General features: G+C 42.7%; 1 protein-coding gene across 1 annotated transcript; it reads left to right on the top strand.

Moving 5' to 3' along the window:
- Positions 1–11,584: 11,584 nt before the first annotated feature.
- Positions 11,585–12,142, top strand: LOC124597138. The gene has a single exon (XM_047135922.1). It carries the CDS (start codon positions 11,585–11,587, stop codon positions 12,140–12,142), a length of 558 nt encoding a protein of 185 aa, XP_046991878.1.
- Positions 12,143–16,728: the final 4,586 nt, after the last annotated feature.

Below are 16,728 nucleotides of genomic sequence, written 5' to 3'. Positions count from 1 at the left end.
CTTTCCAGATGTTTTTTCCTAGTCACCACTAGCCAAAATCTTGATCCCCGGCCGCCCATTCACCTCTACTAGTTAGTGTATACAGTACAGTTAGGTGCCAGATGACCTTGCCTGGCAGGTGGTGCCAGCAGACTTCGCCTCCTCGCAGCGTGACAGCACAACGGCAGTACACAGAATCGTCACAAAGTAGGAAAACCTGTCCTTTTGATGGTTCTCTCTGCTTTCGTGTGCAAAAGAAATATGTTCGAAGAGGGGAATTCACCGGAATTTGAGGGTAACTTTAGGGCAGCCATCAGAAACGGATGTGGTTTCTCAGATTGATGGTGATACCAGACAGCAATATATGCAACCTGTGAGATGTACCCGTCGTAATTGGCTATGCCATTCTGCACTGTGCGATAATTCAGAGGCAGCTGTTTGTTTTAACAGTCGTAAGTGTAATTACGTGCTTAGACAATGCACGGAGGTGAAATGGCTTGAAATGAGACAGAGGTCTGGTGTGTAAGCTAGCACTTCCTGATTTTCTGTTTTAGTTGGCGTGTATGGGAGACTGACAGCAGACTCTACAACACGGAATGTCACTGGTCAGAAGGCTATGTTTAAACTTTGTGTTCCGCCTTATGGCAGGTCTTGTCACCGCATGAGCGTCTAGGGAAGTGATTCCAGTGGTGGCTTCCCGTTGCCTTCCACTGATGATGATGAAATGATAATGAGCACAACACCCAGTCCCTGACTGGAAAAAATCTCCGACCCAGCCGGGAAGCGAACCTGGGGCCCTTGGCATGCAGACCACCGTACTGACCACTCAGCTACTGGGGCGGACAAAGGCTATACAGTAACTACATAATGATGAAGCACAAATAAAGGCAGGTAAAACAGACTTAATTCGGCAGCTTGCAGCTAAGGATAAACAACTGGCATCAGCCAAACAACCTAGATCTCCAGTAGAATCATCCACCATCAATTTGATCTATTCGGTCTCTGGAGAGTCAACTGAGCGAATCTCTGAGTATAGATTCTTTCTTGGACGATATGGCATTATCAGGTACGATGGGAGGTTGGTTACCGCAGACAGTAACGTTACAGCTGGTTGTGGGATAAAAATCTATTGTCAGCTGTGCAGAGGGTCTAAGAAACACCCAGACGTTTCATGGATTTGAAAAAGGGCTCTGCCAAAATTATAAGAAACAAAACAGCGCTACGGGTTTCCAAGAGCAGTTGAGTATTTTAACGATATGTCACTCTGAGTCAGGGGAAAATTTTGCGGGTGGAACACATAACATTAATGTATCAACATACGACGTGGAGGAGAATTATATTGGCGGAAAAAAATCACAACACCAAAAATAATTAATACAGAGCGACGAAATTTCTGGGTTGACCTTGTCTAGAAATATATTTAAGTGACGAACATTGCAAGATCATAGGTTAATGTAAGCGCAATATAACCTACAGCAAATGTGAAATACTGGAAAATTAGTAAGCGGTGTAACGGCCAGAAAGTTGAATGCTAGCATGCAAACTTCTATCCATTGTGTTGTACCGGTGCTGGATGTCAGTTTGTGGGCAAGAGTTCCATGGCTGTTTCGCTTGGTCGCTCAACACAGAGAGAGTTAATGCTGTTTGTGGACGACATTGGAGAGGTCGTCCAATGAAGGCCCGATTTGAAACAGATATGGTAATCGAGTGGGCCAAGGCAATATGTCGACATTCCATACAGCATGGTAGGTTACAAGAGCGGCTTGTGGGTAAGCGTTATCGTGTTGGAAAACAAACCCTGGAATGCTGTTCATGGACGGCAGCACAACAGGCCAAATCGTCAGACTGACTTACAAATTTCTAGTCAGAGTGCGTGAGACAACCACAATAACGCTTCTGCCGTCCTACGAAACCACACTCCAGACAAGCACGCAGATAAATTTGCAGCAAGCCCTCATCTAGTCTCCTTCTAACGCCCATCACTGTCACCGACGCAGAGGCAGCTTTCATCAGAAAACACAACAGACCTCCACCCTGCCCTCCAATCAACTCTCCCTTGACACCACTGAAGTCGGAATCAGCGGTGGTGTGGGATCAGTGGGATTCACGCTACAGAGCGTCTGGCTCAGAACTGTACTTGAAGTAACCGATTTGTTCTATCACTATGGTGACAGCTGCGGCTCAGATTGCTGCTACAGATGCAGTACGATGCCTCTGAGCTCCGAACAAGACAGTCTTCCCTCTCGGTACTGCCACCTGGCCGTGGACGAGCACGGTCTTCTTGCGACCATACATTCTCGTGACCACCGCTGCCCACAATTACGTACAGTGGCTACATTCCTGCCAACTATCGCTGCAGTATCGCCGAAAGAACATCCATCTTCTCGTAGCCATGTTACACGATCCTATAATAACTCAATGAGAAGTTGATAATGGCGTCTTTGCTGCCTTAAAGGCATTCTCGTCTAGCATCAATTCATCACATTCAATCTCAAAGGTAATTAACGCTCACGACCACCACTCTGCTTTGTATACCCACAGTAGTGCTTTGTAGCACTACTCTTAATTCGATTGCAGCGGAATTTGAATACTCATCTCCATGCATATGTGGAAACACTCCTACCAACTTCCGTTTATGTCGTGCTACTCCTTTTTGGTGTTGCGTTATTTTTTTTTGTTTTGTTTCTTGGTCAGTGTATTAGGCAAACACAGCTATATTCAAGGAAGCTAAGCTGAACATAGGGCATTAGATACCTGTTTCAGTGTCGTGCAACCAGATATGTCTAGAAGGATTAGGTGAGGTACTCCGAAAGACTTGTACAGCGCTTTGTGGCTAGTTAAAGAGTTTGAGGTATTAAACTTCGCTCCCCATTAAATGGAAGTTAAATTATTCAAAAAATGGCTCTGAGCACTATGGGACGTAACATCTATGGTCATCAGTCCCCTAGAACTTAGAACTACTTAAACCTAACTAACCCAAGGACAGTACACAACACCCAGGCATCACGAGGCAGAGAAAATCCCTGACCCCGCCGGGAATCGAACCCGGGAACCCGGGCGTGGGAAGCGAGAACGCTACCTCACGACCACGAGATGCGGGTAGTTAAATTATTGAGACTGAATAATATCTAGTTATTTGAATGGAAACGTTTGGGCGAGTAGCTTCCCCAACATTTTTACACAATTATCTCCCACACTTCCACGTATGCAGATGTAGAATGGCGGCCCTGCGCGCACAAATACTAGTGATACGCTAGAACGGCAGATAATTTGCGACTGCAATCGTATAGTGTAGAGGAAATGAGAGGTTATTAGGTTTACTTTAAAGAGGATATGACATTATAATATATAGTACAAAAAAATACAGTTTTCCATTGTGTAACACTATAAGTTCCTGTACCGCGCTGGTGGTAGGCATTCAGACTATATTGCTATATATTCCAAGATGTTAGATGAGCTGTCTTCTGTACTTTTGTAACTGTTTACCTTCATAGTTCTCGCTGTAAGCTAAATCTGGAGCAGCCATCTAGATGAAATTAATGTTTCGTGTAATTTAATAAATAATGCGAACAATTTAGTTGCAGAAATATTTAAATTGCTTGGATAGGGAGAGAAATTTTTGGCGAGTTTTACGCAGGAGACTGGCACTGATGCATTTTAAGCTGTAGATTTGCCGTCGTCCTTAGGTGTAACAATTTTCTACGTATTTAGATTAATTTAATTTGTGGTAATCAGACTGAACCACGATTATGTACTAAAACTATAATTTTTGTAGGCAGTGAAAGTAAGTCAGATGCGTGCATTTTAGGCAATTTAGATGTGAAAACATTTAATTTCAAGGTTCACTGTTGTTGAAAAGCGTGTGCAATCTAACATGTAATAAAATCTTTGCTTCAAATTTCGTATGGTTCTGTAATTAGACTTGTGTATTATGATACGCAGCATGCCAGTTTCTGTGTGTGTGTTTTTATACTTGATAAATGATAAACAATTTTACGAGGGCGTGCTGAAAAGTAATGCCTCGGAACTTTTTATGTGAAGACACGTAAGTGTTTTAAATAAAACAAACGTTATTGGCCATTGTACGTCTTTATCCTTCGTATTTACATATTCGCAGTCCTCTGGTGCTAGAGGGCTCCGAATTGCAGCGAGTAACAAGGAGGTGTATATCGTAATTGTGTAACTGCGATGGAAACAGCGTGCTGTAATCGAGTTTTGAATTCTAAGAGTTAATCCCGCATCCTATCCTTCAGCATGACAATGCCAGACCATACACGAACTCTGAAACATCTGTAATAATCAATGGTTCAAATGGCTCTGAGTACTATGGGACTCAACTGCTGAGGTCATTAGTCCCCTAGAATTTAGAACCAGTTAAATCTAACTAACCTAAGGACATCACAAACATCCATGCCCGAGGCAGGATTCGAACCTGCGACCGTAGCGGTTTTGGGGTTCCAGACTGCAGCGCCTTTAACCGCACGGCCACTTCGGCCGGCCTGTAATAATCGGCTGCCTCGAGTTCACCAATTATATTCCATACAGTCCCGGCTTAATCGTATCCGAATTTCATCCCTTCGGAAACTTAAAGAACACTTCCGGTGACAACACTCGAATAATGATGAAATGGTGCAAGCAGAGATGACGTGACTCCCTCGACCAAGTCAAACAGTCGCTAGTGACGCTATCAAGAAAGTGGTCCCTCGTTCCAAGGTGACTATACTGAGATATAAATGTGTAGACCTGAAGAATAAAGATGTAGAATATTGTTAACGTTTGTTTCATTTAACAAACTTTAAGAGTTTCCACAAAAATATCAGTGACATTAATTTTGAACATGCCCTCATATTTCCATTGGTATTGACCCTGACATTGTTTATGGAGGCGTAACATCTTAATCACCGGTTCCTTTTTTTTTTTTTTTTTTTTTTTTTAGCAGTCGCGTGGTTGAGTATAATGAAACACCTTCTTCCTTCCAACAAAGAAAGTGGTAAAACCATCGTCTTCTTTTCTTAAATTGTATAGTGCACGATGGCATTTATATTAGAATTTGTTGTGGTTGTTCACCGTTTTAGAGAGCCATGTTTCTGACTGCATTTATTCCGTTTTCTACTAAATGTAGAATAGGTCTATTAATTTGTAATATATGCCATAGATTATATTTTTCTACAGTTACGTTATCGTTTCTATACGCCTCCAACACTCCTAAATTGGCGATGATGTGATGGGATGTATTCATATTGACTACATGTTGTGTTTAGACACTATTGTAATGTAAACATACGACTTTAATTGTGTCAATGGCGCATTTTAGGACACGTCTTTGAATACTGCGACATTTAAAAGCGTCGTAGATGTGAAAAATAAAGCCGCGCGTGACTAGCCGAGCGGTCTCAGGCGCTGCAGTCACGGACTGTGCGGCTCTTCCCGGCGGAGGTTCGAGTCCTCCCTCGGGCAAGGGTGTGTGTGTTTGTCCTTAGGATAATTTAGGTTGAGTAGAGTGTAGGCTTAGGGACTGATGACCTTAGCATTTAAGTCCCATAGGATTTCACACACATATGAACATTTTGTTTGGAAAAATAAATAATTTCAAACTCTGTTGGGTCTGAAAGACAGAACGGTTATTAGTTGCAGACATCTATTGGCAGAGACAGGCAACTGGAAGAGCATAAATCAGTAGTTGATTTCATTTCGTACTTATGGAGCTTTGGCAATATTTAAAGGAAAACTCACTTTAAAATTATTTAACAATAATTAAATCTGGTTTCGCTGGATAGAGCGGATCAGGTTATGGTTGTGGAGGGGGGCCGTATTCAGTTACTGTTAGTTCCATAAAACACAGAAACTTTATTTTTCTAAGAACTGCTTATTTACACATGCCTTAAAAGGATCAAATTAAAACAATACAGCTGAAGGTCTAGTTAAAAAAAACTTGCAATATCTCCTGGACTGAAGGCCCAAGGCCACACTAGATACAAGAACGGCTGAAGGCCTGAACACAAGTTATAAAAAAATTGTTTTAATGAATACATTCGGCTGGAGGCCTTATTTTATAGAAATGATGGTCGAAGTAGAGATGATATAAAATGTAGATTGTCAATGGCAAGGAAAGCCTTTCTGAAGAAGAAAAATTTGTTAACATCGAGTATAGATTTAAGTGACAGGAAGTCGTTTCTGAAAGTATTTGTATGGAAAATAGCCATGTATTGAGTGAAACGTGGACGATATATAGTTTAAACAAGAAGAGAATAGAAGCTTACCAAATGTGGTGCTACAGAAGAATGCTGAAGATTTGACGGGTAGATCACATAAGTAATGAGAAGGTACTGAATAGAATTGGAGATAAGAGAAATTTGTGGCACAACTTGACTAGGAGAAGGGATCGGTTAGTGGAGCATATTCTGAGGCATCAAGGTATCACCAATTTAGTATTGTAGGCAGCGTGGAGGGTAAAAATCGTAGAGGGAGACCAAGCGATGAATACACTAAACAGATTCAGAAGGATGTAGGTTGCAGTAGGTACAGGGAGATAAAAAAGCTTGCATAGGATAGAGTAGCATAGAGAGCTGCATCAAACCAGTCTCAGGACTGAAGACCACAACAACATTTCACGTAAATACTCGGCTGAAGGCCACACACAAGACGTTGAGAAACTCACAGCTTAGGGCCCGGATAACAAGAATTTCGGATAGTATAAACTTTCACAATTTAGTTTTTAAACAAATAAATCTTCGAACTTTAATTTACCTCGGTTGAAGGTGTTATTTTAAAAATAAAACCAACAAAATTAATAGACGGCTGAAGGCCTAGCACAGTACTACAGACTACAATGAAAATCACAAACTGAAACCAACAGAACAGTGGTGCTCAAAAGTGCTCCTAGAGCAGCCAAGAGTAAGGTTAAACAATCGGATGGCAACGCGACCCAGCGACGGCTGAAGGACCGATCAACGACCTAATTAATTCCCTTCTGATCGGCCAACAGTATGACTACGGAAAATATCTGCCGAGGCTGAAGGTACCAGCGGCCCTATGTCTTCAAAATTAGTATCTGGAAACAGACAAGGCACAATAACCACTCTTTACAAAATTTGAACAAGCAACCAAAAAAAAAGGCTGTCAAAATACACCCCGTGCCGGACATCGTCTACAACCTAGATCTCCAGTAGATCCATCCACCATCGATTTGACCACTACGGTCTCTCGAAAGTCAACTGAGAGACTCTGAGAGTACAGCTACTTACTTTGACGATATGGCATTAGCAGATACGATGGGAGGTTGGTTACTGCAGACAGTAACGTTACCGCTGGTTGGGGAAGAAAAAAACTAATGTCAGCTGTGCAGAGGGTTTAAGAAACACTCAGACGTTTCGTGGGTTGAAAAAACGCCTTTGCCAAAAATATAACAAACAAAATTTGAACAGACAACCAAAAGGCTGTCAAACTATACTCCCTGCCGGACATCATCTACACAGCGAGGAAAACACACTCCTGGGTGACTACACTAATGACCAGGGCAGGTAACTGGGTTGTTAATGGCCACAAGGCAGAACATACCGCTGTTGCACTTCACTGTTAAGTAACAGCCAATTTAAGAGTTAAACACCATACAGGAAGACGGCTGTAAAATTTCGTTGACTCCATCTTACCATTTGTTGCTGCTAGCCGGAACAGCCCAGGGCTCAACAACCGGCAATGAACGAAGAGATATGACAGTAGTTGAGGTTTCATAACAGGTGAACTGATCACTCATCTTCAGTGTCCAGGTTCGGTGGGCAACGAACTTTGTAGCTCTTGCAGCTAGCACCTCACCATCCGACCGCGCGTGCATACCGCCAGCAGTCCCAGCATGAACTCGCTCTACAGTGACGTCTCACTGCTCTGTCCCAACCGACCGACTGCCACACACACCACCACACGGAAATATAGCGGTAACACCAAAGATGGCAGAGCAGTACTAATATCGATAAGCGCTGCTGCTGCCACTGATGGAGACAAGTCAGTAACTCGTTATGGTTGTAACTGATGGAGAAATAAGATGCTACTCGATTGCGACAAATATGATAAAGAACGATCAGCATGAATGCGAGCCAGCCATTGCTCAAATAATTTGTTTGTTACACTGTATAACCAAATATTGGTTTTTAACTCATTATGGAAAATATACTTATTCTCATTCTAAAATTCCATACTGAATGACTTATAGCTTCCTATGAAATGCTGGCTGTCGCATGGTCATGAAGGTTAGCCGGCCGTTGTGGCCGAGCGGTACTAGGCGCTTCAGCCCGGAACCTCGCTGCTGCTACTGTCGCAGGTTCGAATCCTGCCTCGGGCATGGATGTTGTGATGTCCTTAGGTTAGTTAGGGTCAAGTACTTCTAAGTCTAGGGGACTGATGACCTCAGATGTTAAGTCCCATAGTGCATAGAGTCATTTGAACCATTTTGAGGGAAACGCAGTACTTGGATCGCAATAGATACTAAAATTAATAAAATATCAACAAGGCTCAATTAATCTGGGATGTTTAATGTTAAGGTTAACACAAAGCAACGGTACTGTGAATGGTGTTCTCGAGTACGGGATGAGTTGATTGTTATTAGTATGGACTGAAAATCTCTCTGACTGCTCTCATACGACTGGAATCTGCTTCGGAGGGATGTGTTGGGCGAAATGCTAAAGGTCATTTACCACAGATACCAAAGGAGACTACAGTACTACCCTCTTCAACGGATATTGTGCCATCCGCTGGAAACAGTGGTTTATTTACCTCTCATCCTGCAGAAAAAATGTTGCCAAGGAAAAGTCGGCGACATTCTTTGACTCAATAACCAAGACACTTCTTATTGTCATGTTTCCTAGATGGGACACTTTTGGGAGACAATCGTGATATTATGTTCGACTGTGACTTAGTTGAATACATTGTACAAAATTTTTAAAACTATAGCCTTGTCTGAGGTCGACATTACTCTCTGACTGCTATCATGGGACTGCTGACTCGGATGGCTCTTACGGGATTTTTGCTCATTATTTCCATTTTGTGCTGTCGTATGCACCATTTTACGTTCAAAATTTTCATATGCGTTTTGCAAAAATGGAGATTTTTTATGCTCGTTGTTCGCTTCCATCACTCATAAATTATTTGTTATACGATTACGGCGCTTACAGCGTTGTGAACTGAGATAACAGACGAATATGGGTCCCTGGAAAACGAAAATACTACAGGGTTATTACAAATGATTGAAGCGATTTCACAGCTCTACAATAACTTTATTATTTGAGATATTTTCACAATGCTTTGCACACACATAAAAATTAAAAAAGTTTTTGTAGGCATTCACAAATGTTCGATATGTGCCCCTTTAGTGATTCGGCTGACATCAACCCGATAATGAAGTTCCTACCACACTCGGCGCAGCGTGTCCCCATCAATGAGTTGGAAAGCGTCGTTGATGCGAGCTCGCAGTTCCGTCATGTTTCTTGGTAGAGAAAGTTTAAACACTGAATCTTTCACATAACCCCACAGAAAGAAATCGCATGGGGTTAAGTCGGGAGAGCGTGGAGGCCATGACATGAATTGCTGATCATGATCTCCATCACGACCGATCCATCGGTTTTCCAATCTCCTGTTTAAGAAATGCCGAACATCATGATGGAAGTGCGGTGGAGCACCATCCTGTTGAAAGATGAAGTCGGCGCTGTCGGTCTCCAGTTGTGGCATGAGCCAATTTTCCAGCAGAAGAAAAAGGGGCCGTAAACTTTAAACCGCGAGAATGCACAAAACAAGTTAACTTTTGGTGAATTGCGAATATGCTGCATGAATGCGTGAGGATTCTCTACCGCCCGGATTCGTACATTGTGTCTGTTCGCTTCACCATTAAGAAAAAATGTTGCTTCATCACTGAAAACAAGTTTCGCACTGAACGCATCCTCTACCATGAGCTGTTGCAACCACGCCGAAAATTCAAGGCGTTTGACTTTGTCATCGGGTGTCAGGGCTTGTAGCAATTGTATACGGTAAGGCTTCTGCTTTAGCCTTTTCCGTAATATTTTCCAAACCGTCGGCTGTGATACATTTAGCTCCCTGCTTGCTTTATTCGTCGACTTCCAAGGGCTACGCGTGAAACTTGCCCGCACGCGTTCAACCGTTTCTTCGCTCACTGCAGGCCGACCCGTTGATTTCCCCTTACAGAGGCATCCAGAAGCTTTAAACTGCGCATACCATCGCCGAATGGAGTTATCAGTTGGTGGATCTTTGTTGAACTTCGTCCTGAAGTGTCGTTGCACTGTTATGACTGACTGATGTGAGGGCATTTCAAGCACAACATACGCTTTCTCGGCTCCTGTCGCCATTTTGTCTCACTGCGGTCTCGAGCGCTCTGGCGACAGAAACCTGAAGTGCGGCTTCAGCCGAACAAAACTTTATGAGTTTTTCTACGTATCTGTAGTGTGTCGTGACCATATGTCAATGAATGGAGCTACAGTGAATTTATGAAATCGCTTCAATCATTTGTAATAGCCCTGTACTTAAATGTCGTCATAAAAACAGCAGAGATGTCCTATCAGACTGCAGTACTGCACCATCGGTACTGATTACGGCAATTAATTAGCAGAACGTGGAGTGGTGGACGCTGTTAGTATTATTAAAGCAGTCTTGACACGATCGAAATCAGGAATGCAATTAAATAATTGCGAAGGATCAGTAAGGTAAAGTCCTTTACGAACAATTAATGATAGTGGCCTTAAACTCAGTTCCACAGAAAAGTAAACGGGAAGGCATGTTGTCCTCACTTCGTCCGCAGTGCTGACAAAAGCAGCATACTCTACACGAAATTCCCGTCAGTCTGTAGGCACCTGAGTTGCTGGTCGCTACTGGTAACAGCATGAACAAATAGCTGAATGTTTGGTACTGTACAAACACTTTTTGCTAACGTCAGATACGCGCTACAGATATGATCAATACCTAACTGAGGTAACTCTTGGTGTTGCATCTCAAGTGTACGTACTTTGTAATGGAAACATACAGTTTCAGAAATGCTATCAGATCACTGTACTTAGTGATTCAGATCTGCGGTGTCAGTGGCGACAGAGACGTGCTATGTAATGGTCGGCTTGGTCCAGTTCTCGGTGCGACCGTAACTGTGCTGTGGTTAATTGTCATGACGGGTGTCGCCTCTTACTGGAGCTACTACCAGTCACCCGTATATTCGCTGGCGAATGAGGTACAAGCAACGCAGTTTCCCCTAACGGTCATGTCTGTGTTGATGTGGCTGGAAACCACATCACTGTTAATCACGTGTCTCGTTACCAAGAAACGGTTTATACGTGAACTTACAGATCTGTTAGAAACTGTGGACATTATACTTGCACAGCAAGATGGCAGTATTAGTAAGCAAACTTTCAAGCAAACGAGAACGATGTCTATTCTTCTGCTTGCTAGCGCTACGATAAGCTTGGTATCTGTGCTAGCATCCAGTATCTTCGACTTAACTGGCGGATGGGGAGTAAATATTACCTATTTCGTCGTACCGTATTCTCACCTGTGGCAAGTGCAGTTCTTCAGTATAGTGCTGACAGTGCGCGGCCGGATTGGCGTAGTGTGTACGTTGATGGTGAGGAGTGTGCGACCGCCGCTGGATGGGGAGGTCCAGCTGGAGGAGGCGGCGACCTCTGGACGACGGCGGTGGGTGGCGGAGGGTGATTTGTGGCGCCTGCAGCATTCCAGGCTGGCGCTGCACCGCGTCGCCCGCCTCTGCGAACGACACTTCGGGATCGCGCTGGTGCTGTGCGTGATCCGGAGCTCGACCCGCATGTTCCTGCTGACGTACGGCGTCGTGCTGATGGTGACGCGATTGCAGTTCCTCGAGAGCGTGCTTATCGTCGCCGGGTGTGTGGCCTGCACGAAGCTGGTGGTCGCGGCGGGTAACCTTCTGGCCGTGTGCTGGGCCTGTTCCTCCGCAGTGGACCGTGCCGCCACGGTGGGCAGGCTGGTAGACCGGATCCTGGCTCTCCCGCTACCTTCTCCGGCGCCACGTGTTCTGCACCTGTCGGTGGGGAGGCTCACGTTCTCTGCCGCCGGCTTCTTCGACATAGATCTGCACTTGTTTGTTGCTGTTGTTGGCACCGTCGTAACTTACATTGTCATACTCGCACAGTATTTTGTATAATACGGGCTACAGCTTGGATTCAGATGATCACATGTGGTACTGACGCAAAAATTAAAAAAAAAAATCTCACTGTGTAGCACATTCCAGAAGCTGTTTAATTCCTTAATCCTTCGGAACAGGAATCCTGCACCCGAACGTGGATGGTGAACGTTCCTAATTCAACACGACGCAAAAAAAAAAAAAAAAAAAGGAAAAAAAAATGCGGCTTGTGCATACAGTATGCATGTCTGAACGTGGTATACGCTATCGCAGCGCTTCCCTGCCGCAGTTGTCGGCTGCATACGGCTCCCGAGTCACACACTTTGTTTACGAAATAGACGGGCGTAAAATTCCTACGACAGCCCTGTTAAAACGTAAATTTCCTCCCTTGTCCACATGCTGAAGCTGTTGTTCTGTCTGTTTTAATACATTAACAAAAACTTTAGCATCTACGAGCAAGTTATAAGGCAAAAAATCTCTTCTCGAATAGGCGATGAAGGGCCAGCGGTACCGATCGGCAGCTGTGTCATCCGCAGCCCACAGGCGCCACTGGATGCGAATATGGAGGGGAACGTGGTCAGCACAGTCTACGAGACCGGAGCAGCTACTTCTCAATAAAGTAGCTCCTCAGATTGCCTCTCAAGGGCTCAGTGCACCCTGCTTGCCAACAGCGCTCGGCAGACCGGCTGGTCACCCATCCAAGTGCTAGCCCAGACCGACAGCGCTCAACTTCGGTGATGTTACGGGAACCGGTGTTACCGCTGCGGCACGGCCGTTGGCTCATAAAACAAAGGAAAGGCCACATACAGTCAGTAAGGACATCAGCTTACGAATATTCCGTTACAAACAGCGCTATACAGATTTACAACATTATTCTACATAAGACAAAAATTATTTCATCATTCTCACTTTTTAGTAAAATCTTGTAACTATTTCATAATAGAATCTTTAGCCATGAGAAATACAAGAGCAAACAATAATCTGCAAAATACGTTGCTGCAAGTGCGGTACTGCAAGCTCTCATGCAGATAAAGCCAATCAAACACGACACTCCTGAGAGAGAGCACTTATGTTTGCATAAAATAGAATGATATAGAATATACTAGTACCAAATAATGCGAAAGTCTTGGAAAATATTAGAAGATGAGTAACAGCCATTGGCGAATAGTGATCCATGAATCTTCAGCACATGACGCATCACTTAGTAATACGGAATTTCGGTTTACTACGCTACACATCGCTTCCATAACATGCGGCGTGGTCTTCTTACGTTACTGTCTTCTGAAGGCTTCAGTGACACATGTGTTATTAAATGACATATAATTATAATAAATCGTACGAAGAAAAATGGGTTTTTGATGGATCTTCAACGTTTCTTTGCCTTGAAACTGAACCCTAGTTACAAGTCAAAAATTATTTAACTAGGAATGTGATGTTTCCCATTTTACCAAAATTCATCGCACCCTTAAACCACTAGTTTTAGGGAGATCTGGTGCTTTCATACTTTCAAAAACACGTTCGGAATATCTGTCATACTTGATCCTGAAGCGTCGTTCGCAGAGGCGGGCGACGCGGTGCAGCGCCAGCCTGGCGAGCTGCAGGCGCCGCAAATCACCCTCCGCCACCCACCGCCGTCGTCCGGAGGTCGCAACGATTCACAAAGTGTTTGTTTCCATACTATGGCGTCAGAAACTAGGCACGCTCAACGCAGATTTTCGAACGCACGTGCTGTCTGCCGACGGCTTTAGACTCATGCCTCTCCTTGCATTACTTTGTGAGAAGTGTTACAGACACCTGATGTAGAGTGAATTGAAATATTATTTTGAACTAAGAATTGGAGCTATGATGTTTCGGCATAAATTTTCGAAGCCCCTATTTCCTCAATTTTGTGCAAAAAATCGTTGTACGAAGAGAACAAGGAAATACGTAGGTAACAAAGAATCGGCATTGAATGACAGTAATTTTATTGGTATCGCACTGTGTGAACTGTTCTTAGCAAAGGTTTTGGGTCATGAATAGAGTGCTCTTAAGATTCATTACACCTGGGACAACTGCTGTCACAATATGCCGATCTGTTCTAAGATTGTCTTTAAGGTCGCGGAGAGTATCGTACACATTACCCCCCCCCCCCTCTCCGGGCTTTGTGAATGTGTCACCTTCCCTCACAATCCCAACTGTCAAAAGTACATAATGAAAATCATTGCGGTTTCAGTATACGACAACACTTTCATACATCATCTATGATTATATAAAATTCTGTATGGTCAGAACGACTATAACTCCTTGTGACGGTTGTTATCACTTTTCCCACGTGTTTGTTTGAACTACATAACCACCTGTCTCACTGGTATCTGTAATATAAAATGGTAAGAGACAATGTAAATGACATTAGATTACATTTTTAGTCATCGATTTTGATGGAAGGTTGAAGAGCATACTTATGGAATCGTCTCTTTGGAAACATCGTAGCTTCAGGTTTTTTAATGCGATTAGCATATTTAATTCGTAATCTCTGGTCAGACTCATCTCTGTTCATTCATCTGTTTTGTAGTGTGCTGCGAGGTATATAAAAATTTAATTTATTACATATTCTTTACCGACACAGATTGTTATTAATAAAATAAAAACACACCTGCAAACTAAAGCAAATAATTTTCTCTAATAATAACGAAATCATTTACAACGTATAAAATTAATCAACTTGCTGACTTTCCAAGTCATTTGTAATATTGAATATTAATAGAATGTTTTAATAACAGCAGGAATATATAGACATAACTAGTAGGTTTTCGACTGTGTCAATTATGATTGCATCTGTTTTATTACACTCTGCAATGTTTCTTGGACCACCTAAGCCTTAAGGTTTCATTTCATTTTGATCTTGTTTGCGAATCCGTTAATTGATATTCCGTCACCAATTCGGCTATAAATTAAGTAAATTTGCGTATAAAAGAGATCAGACTCCCGTGGACAAGGCACTGAAATAAGAACACGTAAAGATAATAAAGCATTGGCTCTGCATTTACGTTTTGTTGCTAGGTCACATTTATAGTAAGAGGTGCCGAAACAATTTATATATTTTAACATTCTCTCGTCCGTAATCAAGGACGAAGCTGCTGTATCTGCCTTGGATCCAAGACGTTGTAACTACCGACGCTGTAACGAAATGAACTCTTTTCCATACAAGATATTATTAAAGGAAATGTTTTAAACTGCTTTGTGGCTGCTGCTGTGGAAAAAAGATATGAAATATTTTGTAATATTTGAATTTTCTGCGCAATGGTGGCTAACTGTTGCACACCAGCGGAGCTATAAATTGCTAGAAATTGTTGAAATGTTCAAAAAATTACATGAGGGATCGGAAGGTTACTTTCAATAATGAGATGGCTAACGTTTCGTACATATATTAACAATTACAACATATGCGCCTCCTCAAGATGAATAATTCTTTCTCCAATAACAGTGAGAACAAAAGTAAGACAGACAGAAGACTTGGCGGCTATTACGACCGCTACTATTATAGAACGAGAAAATATATCATTATCTGTAATTGCAGCTGCAGTGATGGTAGCTATATTGTTCGGACTATGTCTCTCATGAAAAATTATTACTGTTAGTAACAAGTTACATGAATCGCTCAGCCCTTCATGTAAAACATTGGAGACGCTGTATTTCGAATTTTACATTTTGATTGCTTACTTTCCACTTGCACGATCTGAACTCCTGGAAATGCAAACTCTTAAGTGAAGCTTTAGTTGCAGCTTTTTCGTGAGCATATAGCCATACTTAAGTCTAACAAACGTAAAACAAAAGACTTTGGTATAACAGCAATGAAATATACCATACACAAATGGGACTATCAGCATTTTGTAATACTAGGATAATTGTGAGACGTAAACTAGCAATTACGCGTCGAAAGCGGTGAAAGCGAATCGTCAAAACGCGTCCGCAGCATTAAATAACAAGGAAGATGGTAGCACTTTGGGACAGCTACTGACAATATGCCCTTACAAAAGATTATTTAAGATTCTATCTGGACTCATTAAAACACTACAGTTTCAACAGCTTTCAGAGTAATATGGTAATAAATCCCCAAAAGTCGCCTATGAAACTGTATACGACATATTATCTAAGCTTAATCGAACACAAAAAACTAATAGATGTGGCCGAATTCCTCCCCCGAAAAATACACTACGATCGACTAACAAATACGTGAATCTATCCGTGACGTCGGTTGGTTGATTGATTCGGGGGTAAGGAGGTCATCGCTCCCATCGGATGAAGGTAGGATGTCGAGGAAGTCGGCTGTGCCCTTTCACTAAATATGGATGGCCGGACGCGGGTTTGAACCGTCCTCCTCCCGAATGCGAGTCCAGTGTGTTAACCACTGCCCCACCTCTCTATGTCGTCGGTGACGTTTGCATTTTCTTATTGTGAGATAAGAATAGTTTTCTGAATTTTATAGTTCCCTCTAGTTACTGTGCGAGGGCTCTATGCCCTGGACTGCTCGACATCATAACGGAAGTCTTGCCATAAAACACAATACCACTTGTGTTTGCAAATAAATATTAATAGTGTAAAATAAGAGTTGTATGCTGTTTCCGTCA

Source organism: Schistocerca americana, chromosome 1 (genome assembly GCF_021461395.2).
Source record: "Schistocerca americana isolate TAMUIC-IGC-003095 chromosome 1, iqSchAmer2.1, whole genome shotgun sequence".
Taxonomy (NCBI): Eukaryota; Metazoa; Arthropoda; class Insecta; order Orthoptera; family Acrididae; genus Schistocerca; species Schistocerca americana.
The sequence above is the reverse complement of the archived record's forward strand: the minus strand, read 5'-3'. Positions and strand labels throughout refer to the sequence as shown.